Source organism: Camelus ferus, chromosome 35, assembly GCF_009834535.1.
Source record: "Camelus ferus isolate YT-003-E chromosome 35, BCGSAC_Cfer_1.0, whole genome shotgun sequence".
NCBI lineage: Eukaryota > Metazoa > Chordata > Mammalia > Artiodactyla > Camelidae > Camelus > Camelus ferus.
Genome location: NC_045730.1, coordinates 2,200,364 through 2,211,971, shown reverse-complemented (window position 1 = coordinate 2,211,971; position 11,608 = coordinate 2,200,364). Strand labels below are relative to the sequence as shown.

The following is an 11,608-nucleotide window of genomic DNA, read 5'->3' as shown; positions in this document are numbered from 1 at the left end:
AAATGGATGAAGAAGATGTGGTGTGTGTACACAATGAAATATAAGTCATAGAAAAGAATGAAATGTTACCATTTGCAACAACATGGATGGATCTGGAGTGTATTACGCTTAGTGAAGTAAATCACACAGAGAAAGATAAATATTGTATGCTATCACTTAAATATGGAACCAAAAAAAACCCCAAATAATGAATGTATCAAAACAGAAACAGACTCACAGATACAGAGAAAGAACTAGCGGTTACAGTGCAGAGAGGTCCGGGGAGAACAGTGCAGAGAGGTCCGGGGAGACGGGATTAAGAAGTACAAACAATTATGTATAAAATAAATAGGCTACAAGGATATATTATACAACACAGGGAATATAGTCAATATTTTGTTCTAACTATAAACGGAGTATTCTCTTTTAAAAATGTGGATCACTATGTAGTACACGTGAAACTTCTATGATACTGGAAATCAACTTCAATAAAAAATAAACAAGATAAAATAAGTACTACTAACAGGAGAACAAAAGAATAATGAACTATCCAAAAGGGTAAATAAGAATACTGTAACCGTGACACCCACGTGCACTGCACAAAGAGCCATCATGGCATCTTCACTTGGACAATATCTCCCTCCCTTCACCTAAGTCTCCTCCGCATGGTCCAGGATGCTTGCCTTCCCCTGCACATTCATCAGATTCTTACAAGTTACCAAGAAAACCCTACTCCTGATATAAGCGCATTCTTGGAAACATATCCCAAATACAACCAGCTGCTTGGTCACCAGGGGATTGGCTCATCCTGTGGATGATTCAAAGCAAGCCAGTCCTATTCCTGGAAATTAGAGTCAAGGTGCTTGCCCCACCTGTGGAGGGCAAGTCACTCTGTTTCTGGGGCAAAAATAACACAAACACAGGCCAAAGATCATTTTAATCAATTCGTTATGAGTCATCTTCACAAGACTCTTTAATAGATACAATAATATAATAAGCTTTCCTAATGTGATTGACAAGGATCCCCACCTAAAATAGTATAGGATCATAGTTTTGGTATACTTGAGTTTGCTGAAAACTAACATACAAAATCCTCTCAAAATTCTTTTGCAGACTTCATTTTTTTAGAAACTTTATTTAAAAGAGTGTTCACTAAACTCTATTTTAAAATAAAAGTGAAGGCAGTAGCTATAATTCTGCTTTCCATTTCAAATTTTAAAAGGCTCATTCTTCGTGGTCTTGGCATTTTTCTTGAAATGAACATTATAGTATATTTCAGGAGATAATTTATATTAAAAAAAAAACCCACATTGAATGTCCATTTCAACCTAATTTAAACTGTTCACACATTCACTAGGGAACTCAGTCTAGTTGTTGACCTTGGTGAGGGTCTCTGCATCTTCTTGGAATGAGGACTCTTGTAGGGTAGGTGACAAGTGAAAGGGCATTTTTTAGAACCCCAGGTCCCAAACCGTAGTGGCAACAAATTGACCTGGGGAGCTTATTCAAAACACAACGGCTGAACACAGTTGGAAACCCCTAGCTTCTGCTTCTGTAGGCTTGGGACCAGACCGTGGAAGCTGCAAGTCTAAAACGTACACATATGCAGTGGAAGGTATTCTAGTCCGGGGACCCTACTGAGAAGTTACAGGTGCCCACATTTTTAAAGGAAAAACGGGTTCCCACAGAATCAAGAGTGTAAATAACCCCCCTCAAGAGCAAGCAGATCCAACCTGGGCCTCCCTGACCCTTCTGATCCTTTTCCTGCAGGTTAGGCAGGCATCGGGGGCCCAGGTGTGCTGGCCAGGTGCTCGCCCTGTCCCTGTAAGGGGGTCTGAAGGAGGGATCTCAGAGTCACACACAGCATATCCCAGCGGTTCTGCAGCACCTCAGGCCCCTACCTGCCGACCCTCCCGCCCCTCACCACACCTGTGAGGCCCCTCAGCCCACTACCCCTGGGTCGCAGGTGCCACCTGAGGACTGGGGGATGAAGCTGGTACAGAGGGGGACAGATGGGAAACGGGTACTAAGAAGGGACGGAGAGGGGTGGAGGGGATGGAGGGTAACAGAGGAGGACAGGCCGGCACCGAGGTTGGAGGGGAGGGACAGAGGGGACCCGGCCTGGCTCCCTCAGCCGGGTGGCAGCACACTGAGAAGGGGACCGGGGCAGGGGACGGGGCCCGGCTGACCGGCCTGGGTGACGAGGACCAGGGACCAGCCCGGGTGATGGGGACGAGGACGGGGATCGGGAAGACATGGGGACGAGGATCGGGGACGAGACGGGAAGGGGCACCCAGCTCCCCGGGCCCGGCCGCGGCGCACTCAGCCGCTCGGCCGCGCACCTCCCAGCGCCGACTCCTCCAGCGCGCGGCGGCCCGTGCCTTATATACCCTGCTAAAAATAGCCTGCGAAGCCGCCTTCCAATCAGAGCCGGCCGAAGTTCGAATTCAGCCAATGGCGAGGGCTGTGATGGAGAGGCTCGGTCACGCCAGGCGGGGCCGCTGTGAGCCGCCGTCCGCCATTGGCCGGAGCTGACATCATCGTCGTGCAGCCCCCGGGCCGGGCGCGGCGTGATTGGGCGGCGCGCGGGGCGGGCGCGGGCGAGTCACGTGGGGAGGGCGGGGGGGCCGGTCGGGGAGGAGGGGAGGCTGGCAGCGGAGCTTTGAATAGGGAAGTTTTTCAGGGGTTACGTTTGCAGTCAGTCCGGTGTTTGCAAATATTGTGTGGGCTCGCGAGCGCGTCTCCGGGCTCCAGCAGGATCCGAACCCGCGGCGCCTAATTGCTGCGCACTGAGTTTGCATGAACTTCCCCGGCGCTGCAGGCACGGCTGCTGCGCTCCCGACTCCAGACCGCACACCTCCCTGTTTTCACAACAGCAGTGACTGTCTTTTCCAACCCGACATGGATGTGCTCCCAATGTGCAGCATCTTCCAGGAACTCCAGATTGTGCACGAGACTGGGTACTTCTCGGCGCTGCCCTCCCTGGAGGAATATTGGCAACAGGTAAATAGGAATTTTCGTGGGCCAGGTGCCCCGGTGCGCCGAGGAGGGAGTGCATGCACTCACCGACAGGACGGTGTGTGGTTGGAGGTGCATTTCTTTTTCTTTTTCTTTCTTTCTTTTTTTTTTTTTAATGGTTTGGGTAAATTTTTAAAAATTAAAATAATTAGTCTTAAAACGTACTTCTGCTGCCTCCGGTGCGGAAGGCACTTTAAAGGGGCCTTTTACGGCGTGAAGCGGAGTTGTCATTTGAGTGGGGCGCAGCAAGCGCTTCGTCGCTCCGAGTGTTTTTGCCCGTTTCTGGGGCTTATGAACTGCATCCGCCGGAGAGCAGAACCAGCTCCGGGGCCTGATCCCGGCCCCAGCCTTTGGCAGAAGTTTGGTGCTTGTACCAGCTCCAGACTCCACAGCTGGATCTGGTCATATGAACTTGCATGGACTGCCAAGGGTATTTTTTTTAAGAGATTTTGTTTTTGTTTTTGCTTTTTGGTGTTTCTACATCGAGGGCTTTTTTTTTTTTAACTAAGAATTTCACCAGCGAAGTCGTCCACTAGCTCCGTTTCTCTACCAGACCATTTTCAGTTTCTCTAACCTTCCTTTGGAACCCTTAAGATATGCCTCACTCTGCCTTGTTTTTCTTACCTGCTTCTTTTGTTGACCGAAAAAAAAAAAAGCCAGTGTTTGCACAACCAGTGACTTATCAGTCATATGACAATGAGCCGGTCTGAATTGCTTCAAGTCTGAGTTGGGGAAGAAGAGTGTCTGTTTCCGGCATTTTTTAGTAGAACTGGAATTTTTGGCATTGGACATTTAAGAAACTTAATTCCCACCCCCCTTCTAATTTGTGAGGATTGCCTGAAGGGAGACAGATTCTGACACTTGTCCCATTGTCTTTAAAAGATAGAAGGTTTGGGGTTGTCTCTGCCCTACTAGGCTGTTTTCTTTTGTCACAAAGTGATTTAGCTGATCAGATATATTCTGTGGGTTTCAAACCCTAGCAAGCTTTTAAGGGAGGTGAAATGCAAACTGTTAAAACCTTCACATGCCTGCTTAATTGTTCGCAGCCCTCTCCTGCCCCCCCTCCCCTCCCTGCTTTTCCTCCTAAAGAAGCTGCTTCCTAGGACGTGATTGAAATTGATCTAAGTAGTTTCCTTAGGGCGTTTGGGATTTGGGCCACAAGCCAGGCCGAGCGCTCGGGTCTCCTTCAGAGGCTTTTAAACTCTCCGAGAGCTTCATCCTGGTCCCCAGTGCTCGTCAGCATAATGGAGATTTTAAATTAGCCAGATTATTAAAGTTTAACAAGATCTCCATCTCTGTGCTTGCCTCTTCCTTGGGAGCACCCATAAAATACCCTGCCGTCTGGCCTCAGAACACTCTAGTATACTTTGTAACCCAGGCATCTAATTTTAGCGGTAACAAGCAAACCATGATTGTTTTTCCCCCTCTGCTTGCTTCAGCTTGCTATGTGACAAGTCTGGGGGGAGGGGGACGGTATGTGCTATATTATTGCAGGCAGGCTGCTAAGTAAGCCAGCGGGAGCCCTTTGGGTGGGCTTTGCTAATCCTGAAAATGATTTGCTGAGAAGAGCAGAGTATGCTGTAGAAAGTACATCTGTAGGATCGCGGGAGTATAGGCAGCCTTATATGGACATGCAGGCTGTAGATCCTAGTGAAGATAAGGGCAGACATAATTTAATCCTAAAATGTTTCCTACCATTTTTCTTTTCCAGTGGCTAGAAAGTTTGAGATGGTGGGGAGAGGGGATGCTGGTCTCTCGGCAGTTGTAGCTTCTGGAAAGGTTGGTTGTGGGGCTGGGGGGGCACCCTGTCCATGACACACTGCATGTATATTTGAACCGGGTCCTTTTTTGGCTGCTGGTCAGAATTTCAAAAGGAAGTCTGCTTTGGCATTGCGTGAAAGAAATAGAGTAATGACTCATACAGTTGTACTCTTGGCCAGTAGATAAAGTTCTTGTCCACTGTGGGACTCCCAGCAGACCCGGGGAGGAACTCCCCCCCTGCACCCTCCACAATAGCAGATGGCCATTCTGGAATGACTTCTCCACTCCTGTTGTTGTCTTCCTCTGACCACGGTGGAAGTCCTTTAAGTTGGGTGTGCGCACAGCCTTGCGCTTGGGAATGGCATTCTTGGAGAGCCTCCTAGGTCCTGGCTCTGCAGGAAACGGGTGGTTTCTCTGCAGCTCCTTTGGTGTTCCTGAACCCAGACCATCAGCTAGCTGCGTCTGCTCGCTGACTGTGGCCCTGAGCTGTCAGCTGCGTCTCCAGAGGGAGACACGTGCCTTGTCAGAGCACACAGTGTCAGTGTCTGTGCCTGTGCCTGAGAAAGGAGGAGGGCAGGGCCTTTCCTGGATGCACAGGGCTCTCGAGACTGTCAGATAATCTGGTTAAACCTGTCGAGTGGGGAGGTGGTGTCTGAGGCAGGTTTTCTTTGTGTGGTTTACAGAAACATCAACACTGTAACTATAACAAAAAGCGGGCTCCGTGACCCTCAGCCATTTGGTCCAACTTGGGGAAGCGGAGAGATGTTTCACCTCCGGCTTTTCTGCTGAACTTGTACCCATTCCTAGAAACAGCTTTCCTCTCACTCTCCCGTCATGGGTTCTTACAGTGACAAGGCCACACAGTTTATCTGCCCTTGACTCCCAGTGTTTTTGGAAATGTGCTTTCGGTTCCATTTTCAATAGTCGTCACAATCACGTGCCTTCTTGTGGTTCCTTTCACACAGACCTGCCTGGAGTTGGAACGTTACCTCCAGAGCGAACCCTGCTACGTGTCAGCCTCCGAAATCAAATTCGACAGCCAGGAAGATCTGTGGACCAAAATCATCCTGGCTCGGGAGAAAAAGGAGGACGCGGACCTGAAGATGTCCCCCAGCCCCCCTGAGGATGCTCTCAGCAGCCCCGGCTTCGGCTACAACCTAGAGACCAACAGCCTGAACTCGGACGTGAGCAGCGAGTCGTCCGACAGCTCCGAGGAGCTTTCGCCCACCACCAAGTTTACCTCCGACCCCATCAGCGAAGTGTTAGTCAGCTCGGGGAACCTGAGCTCCTCCGTCACCTCCACGCCCCCTTCTTCCCCAGAACTGAGCAGAGAGCCATCTCACCTGTGGGGCTGCGTGCAGGCGGAGCTGCACCCCCCGGGGAAGGTGCGCGGCGGGACTGCGGGGAAGCCGGGCGACAAGGGCAGCGGGGACGCCTCCCCCGACGGCCGCAGGAGGGTGCATCGGTGCCACTTTAACGGCTGCAGAAAAGTTTACACCAAAAGCTCCCACTTGAAAGCGCACCAGCGCACCCACACAGGTCAGTCCCTCCTGCGACCCAGGCGGGGGGCTCCTGGCGGGTGCCGCTGAATCACACCAGCCCTGGGAGGGGGCCGGGGCTCCGCAGGAGACTGTCAGAGCAGACACATCCTCACCTCCTCATTCTTCCTCCAAGAGAGTTGGGTCTCTGGGGAGGACAGATTAGGAGCTGAAAAGCTGGACACGTGTGCCCAATGAATGCTTATCGCTTTCAGATTAAACAGACAAGAGGTAAATCACATTCTCCATCTCTACCCCATCCCCTACCTACTCCAACCATCTAGGTTTTCAGGGCCCTTTGTGCCCTGTCTACAGTGCCCATGCATAATGTTACGTGGAATGGCCTCTGATTTTTGGAAATGAAACTTAGGGGTCGGGAGTGGGTGGCTGGGTAGTGAGAGCTCACAGCGCTGACCGCGGTGTGGGGTCTGAGCTCCAACTGTCGATTCTGTGAGGCCATGTCCACCTGTGGGTACTTAGAATTTCTCTGTCATGCTGCCTTTGTTTTCTGATACCAACTTATAAAAATAAAAATGACTTCTTACAGAAGTACCACCACCCAGATCATAGTTCCATTTGAAAGGCCCATAACGGTCTAGGATCACTGGTGAAGAATCAGGAATTTTCGAGCTGGAAGGGACCTGAGAGATCAAGTCATGCAGACTCTCATCTTACCAGCAATGAGAGGAGATCTCTGAGCCCTCAAGTCAGGACCTCGGAACAGCCGAAGGCAGAGCCAGGACCGGGGCCTGGGTGCCCTGGAGCTAGGCTCAGCACACTCGGGACTGGCTGTGGCCAGTTTTGGGGTTTTTTTTTTTGTATATACTCAAGTAGCACTTTTAGTGAGTTCCTATTTATAATCTGACCAAGGGATGAAGTCGACTGGGTCTTTCAGTTGTCATTTAGAAAGTGCTTTGAAGGCCTTGGAATGGGGTTTCCCAGAAACTCATGACCTCAGTTTTGGAGAAATGTTGTTTCCCGGAGGAAACTACAAAGCCTCGTTCCACAGGGGAGTGAGTAAGGGACAAAATAAATGCTAGAGAGAAACCGTTTCCATGGAGAAAGCAATAAAACCCTGCCCTCGCCGAGGCTGCGGGTCCAGCGAGCTGACACATCGCCTCGGAAGCATGTCTCCCGTCTGAGTAATCTCCGCGCTTACGCGGTAACTGATTACAGCCGTGAGGGCCCAGTTCCTCCCCCGGCAGCCGGAGGCCTGAGGCTAGGTCAGGAGTGCCTGCCGGCTACCTCAGGAGTGCCTGCCGGCTACCTCCGGAGTGCCAGCCCGCAGCCCTGGCTGAGGTGTGCTCTGAGTTCCCGGCGGCAGAGGCCCCGGCCTGCCGACGGGCCCTTTCCTCCCGCGCCCTGTGCTGCCAGGGAAGCAGCCTTCCCTCACGCTCCAGTGCAGTCACAGCGCGCCTGTCCTGTTCTCTCTTCCCAGGAGAAAAGCCTTACAGATGCTCATGGGAAGGGTGTGAGTGGCGTTTTGCAAGAAGCGATGAGTTAACCAGACACTTCAGAAAGCACACTGGTGCCAAGCCTTTTAAATGTTCTCACTGTGACAGGTACGTGCATGAGTCGCAGGGGTGCGGGGGTGCTGTGCCCGGAATGGGGCAGGCACGCAGTGAGCCTGAACCAGGCAGGCGTTTTCCTGGCCTGGATTGGCATTTCTCTTCCCCGCCCAAGAGGGTTTCAGAAGTCTTAAAGATGCTGCTTGTCCAAGTTAGGAAGAACCACGGTGCTGAGTGCCTGAGACGAGGGTGACTTCATTTGCACTTTCTGAAATGGGCCTTTAACAGTTTTCTAATCTGAAGGCCAGACAGTAAAGTCCAGTGAAATTCCAGAGAACTGAGTGGAGCCCTTCTTCATTTATACTCCCCTCAGCTGGAGTTTCCTGCACCAAATATGGGTGGTGATGACTCAGCGTGGTGACCACCACCCTCCCCTGGACAGGGCTTAGGTGGGGAGTGCAGGCGAGGTTGTAACCCCGGCGGGGCTGGAGACCTAACGTCCGGGACCCCGATTCTCTCTGCAGGTGTTTCTCCAGGTCCGACCACCTGGCCCTGCACATGAAGAGGCATCTCTGAAGGGGTGGAGCGGCGAATCCTGCAGGCTAAAAAGGCTTCCAGGCTGAGACGGCCGTGGAAGGAGGGTGCGTGTCCCAGCCAAAGCCATTTTGCACCCTACCCGGTCGCCTACAGGACCTACTGGGAAGGTCTTTCGAGGGCGAAAAAATTCATGTCAGAAGCGGCGGAGCACCGCGGTGTATGGTGTTTGGGTGGCCCTGGCCCGCCACTGGTACCTGTCCTCCGAGTGGTCCCTGAGCCTTTGCCGTGAGCATGTGCACTGAGAATGTTAATGGTTGGGTGGGCTGTATGTGGAGGGTCTCCCACAGACTGAGTGATGAGGCAAGAGTCCTTTTCCTTGCAAAACTGCAAGAGACAGAAAAAAAAACGTGGTTTGAATGTTTTGTGTGTGAGGCGTGTTCCGTGCGTTGAGGTGATGACCTCCAATTGTTTTCTGGGGGGGTGTCTGCGCCTTAGAGGGGAAAAAGAAAAAAAAGAAAAAGAAAAAAAGAAGGGAACATGTGGAGGGTAGGAGTGGGCGGTCAGGACCCTGGAGTGGCGAGTGGGTGTGGGGAGGGGAGCGCCTCTCCCTTCCGAGTGTGAGGAGAACGTTCGGTGTCTGGTTCGGCTCTGAAACGTGCAGTGTGCGATGCGAGTGGCCTGAGCTGCTTGCTGCCACAGCGTCCATCTGTTACCCGCTGTATAAGCTGTGTACTTACCAATATAACACATCGGTGACTCTTCCTTATAAGACAAACGTAATGCATGGTCTGGGGAATTATCTGCTTTTCCATTTTTCAATCAGGACTCCAGTTCTGATCCAGTTCACTGAGCAGCTAAGATCCGATTGGTCGAATTCGGTGAACCCTAGCTGTCTGGGCCTGGCAATACACAATCCTTCCCCCACTTCCATTTTGTAACACTCCCCTTACAGAAAGGCATTGTGCAGCACAGGACTGTTTTTGCAATGGTTCCAAATTTGAATTGCCTTTCTGGAGAATTTCACGATGCCCGTGGAAGATGTGGGACACGCTGGGTGTCCAGAGCGCTGGGGCTGGGGATTGCTGGTCTAACGTGTTACCTTAGACTCAGAACCTAGAATTCTTCTCAGTTGAGTGGATAAAACCACTAAAGCTTAGAAACTGTTTTCTCATGCAGCTAAGTGTCTCTTACTTATGCCTTGAGGACTAATTTCTGGTTTCCTAGCTGTTAATGCACTGTAGGTCTTAATAATGGTGCCTTATGCAAGTGGCCCCTCACGTGGGGCCTCCTACAGGGGTATGGGTGATGATGCTTCATTAAGGCTCTTTTTTCACCTGGCGTTGTACTGTATCCATATATAATACAGAGAAAAGCAAATCTATTTAAGGTCCTCCTTCACAGAGTCAAATAGATGAACACCCCTCAAACAAGTCAGTATTTCCTCAACAGTTCAGACAACTCGACTGTCAGTGTTAAAGTGGAAAACACGAGATGTTTGGAAAATCAGACCATTTCTGCCCCCGTGAGGCTTACATACAGACTTTGCACAACAACTGTATAGATCCCACACCGGCTGTGTTTAGTATGTAACATTTTCACACGTATTAGAGATACAGAAGTATAAAAAACAATAATGTATTTGCTTAAAAGGCACAAGTTTCTCGCATATCTATCTAGCTATCTGTTGGTAACACAGAAAGTATATTACTTTTTTTTTTTAAGTGGGCGGAATTCTTGTGTATGTATATTTGTGCGTATAGTATGTGTATGTGTGTGTGTGTGTATATATATATACATATATAGATAATATATAAATATTTTTTTAAGGAGAAGTTGAATGTTTAGCTAGAAAATTCCACAGCCTGTGAAGAAAGTTTTCAAAATGGCCGTAAAGGAGGTAAAAATGAAAACAACTTTGGTCAAGGCTTTATCTTTCATTTAACGACTTGCTGCAGGCTCCTGGCGTCACGTCTGTTGCAGACTGCCGGCTCGCTCGTCGTGATGGGCAGGTCTGGAATAGGGTACCTGTCTGTGGCCATGCAGATGTGGCGTGAACAGAATACTAGCCCACTGGCTGGCCTCAGACACACGAAGGTTTCGATTTCAAACGCCAGCCTTATTGAAGATCTAACCTAAGAGCAAGCTCATCACAGGGATTCTTTTGTAGACACTTTTTATGCAGATATAAAGCTATTTTCTCCAGCACATAGGTTCTTCCAGTTTTTCCAACGGGTAATTGCCCCAAATTGGCATGCTGCAGTGTGGACAGCTGCTCCTTCATCCCGCTGCTGGCTTGTGGGTGCAGATCATTTCTTTATATATATTTATATATGTATATATACACATAGGAGTCTGACTGGGCTGGTATTTTGTTTGATCTTCCTGGAAATGAGCGATGGTGAGAGCTCACATAACTGGGTTTTTTTTGTTTGTTTGTTGGTTTTCTTAAAATCTGGGCTGATGGATACACTTCCCTAAAGAATTCATTTCATTTTGCTGAGGGGGTAAAAATGCACTTTTCTTTTGGCAATTCCAAATTCCAACTTGATTTGCTGGATTTTGGAAAACTCCTTTTTTGGCCCTGCTGTGTCCTTAGCCATAACAATTCTATGAAGCAAGAAGGTAAACAAAAGACAAAAAAAAAAAAAAAAAAACCCAACTTGCACTGGCTTGTCTCGCTTATGAAACACCGTGGAGTGGTTTGGGTGGGTGGGGCCGGGTGCCATGTATGTCAACGCCTGTAATTTTCACAATAAGCAGGTACATCAAGAATGACATTCTGTTCAGGTGATAACTGAGCCTCAATCAAGCAGAAACTTTTTGCTTGACATTAAAAAAAAAATTTCTATTAGTGAAATTTCTTTTTTTTTGGAGCACCCTGTTATCTAAAGAATCTTTGTAAGATTTTTTGTAAGATTTTGTTTTACAAGATTTTATTTGAAATTGTTTTTTGCAAGATTGTTATATTTCTGTATGAATGTATTTTTTATTGGAATAACATAAAAAAATTCTTATCAGCATCTTGAGAGTCTGGTTGTTTTTTTCTTGAGGGGAGGGGGAGGGTGGTGGTGTTGAAACAAATTCCTACTGGATTAATCACCCCAGCTCCTCCCTGGGAAATCCTTGTGCAACCTGGGAGCCACTCACCTGCCTCTCCTCCCTCCAGCTCGGCCTGCAGCCTGTCCCCAGGCTCAGGTGGAAATAGGAGCCGGGGGTGCTCCCCTGGTGTGCCCTGAACGCACTTCTCCAGAGACTGGCCACCATGCT

The 11,608-nt window shown here is 49.5% G+C and overlaps 1 protein-coding gene across 2 annotated transcripts; it reads left to right on the top strand.

The window, feature by feature from the left end:
* Positions 1-2,635: 2,635 nt before the first annotated feature.
* KLF6 (Kruppel like factor 6) lies at positions 2,636-11,183 on the top strand. 2 transcript variants are annotated; one of them, XM_032474110.1, is made up of 5 exons: positions 2,847-2,982; positions 4,709-4,776; positions 5,724-6,297; positions 7,735-7,858; positions 8,329-11,183. In XM_032474110.1, exons 2-5 carry the CDS (start codon positions 4,726-4,728, stop codon positions 8,378-8,380), a joined length of 801 nt encoding a protein of 266 aa, XP_032330001.1. In that variant the 5' UTR covers positions 2,847-2,982; positions 4,709-4,725; the 3' UTR covers positions 8,381-11,183. The 2 variants fall into 2 exon arrangements, with proteins under 2 accessions (XP_032330000.1, XP_032330001.1); XM_032474109.1 differs by lacking the exon at positions 4,709-4,776 and having other exon boundaries at positions 2,636-2,982.
* The last annotated feature ends 425 nt before the right edge of the window (positions 11,184-11,608 follow it).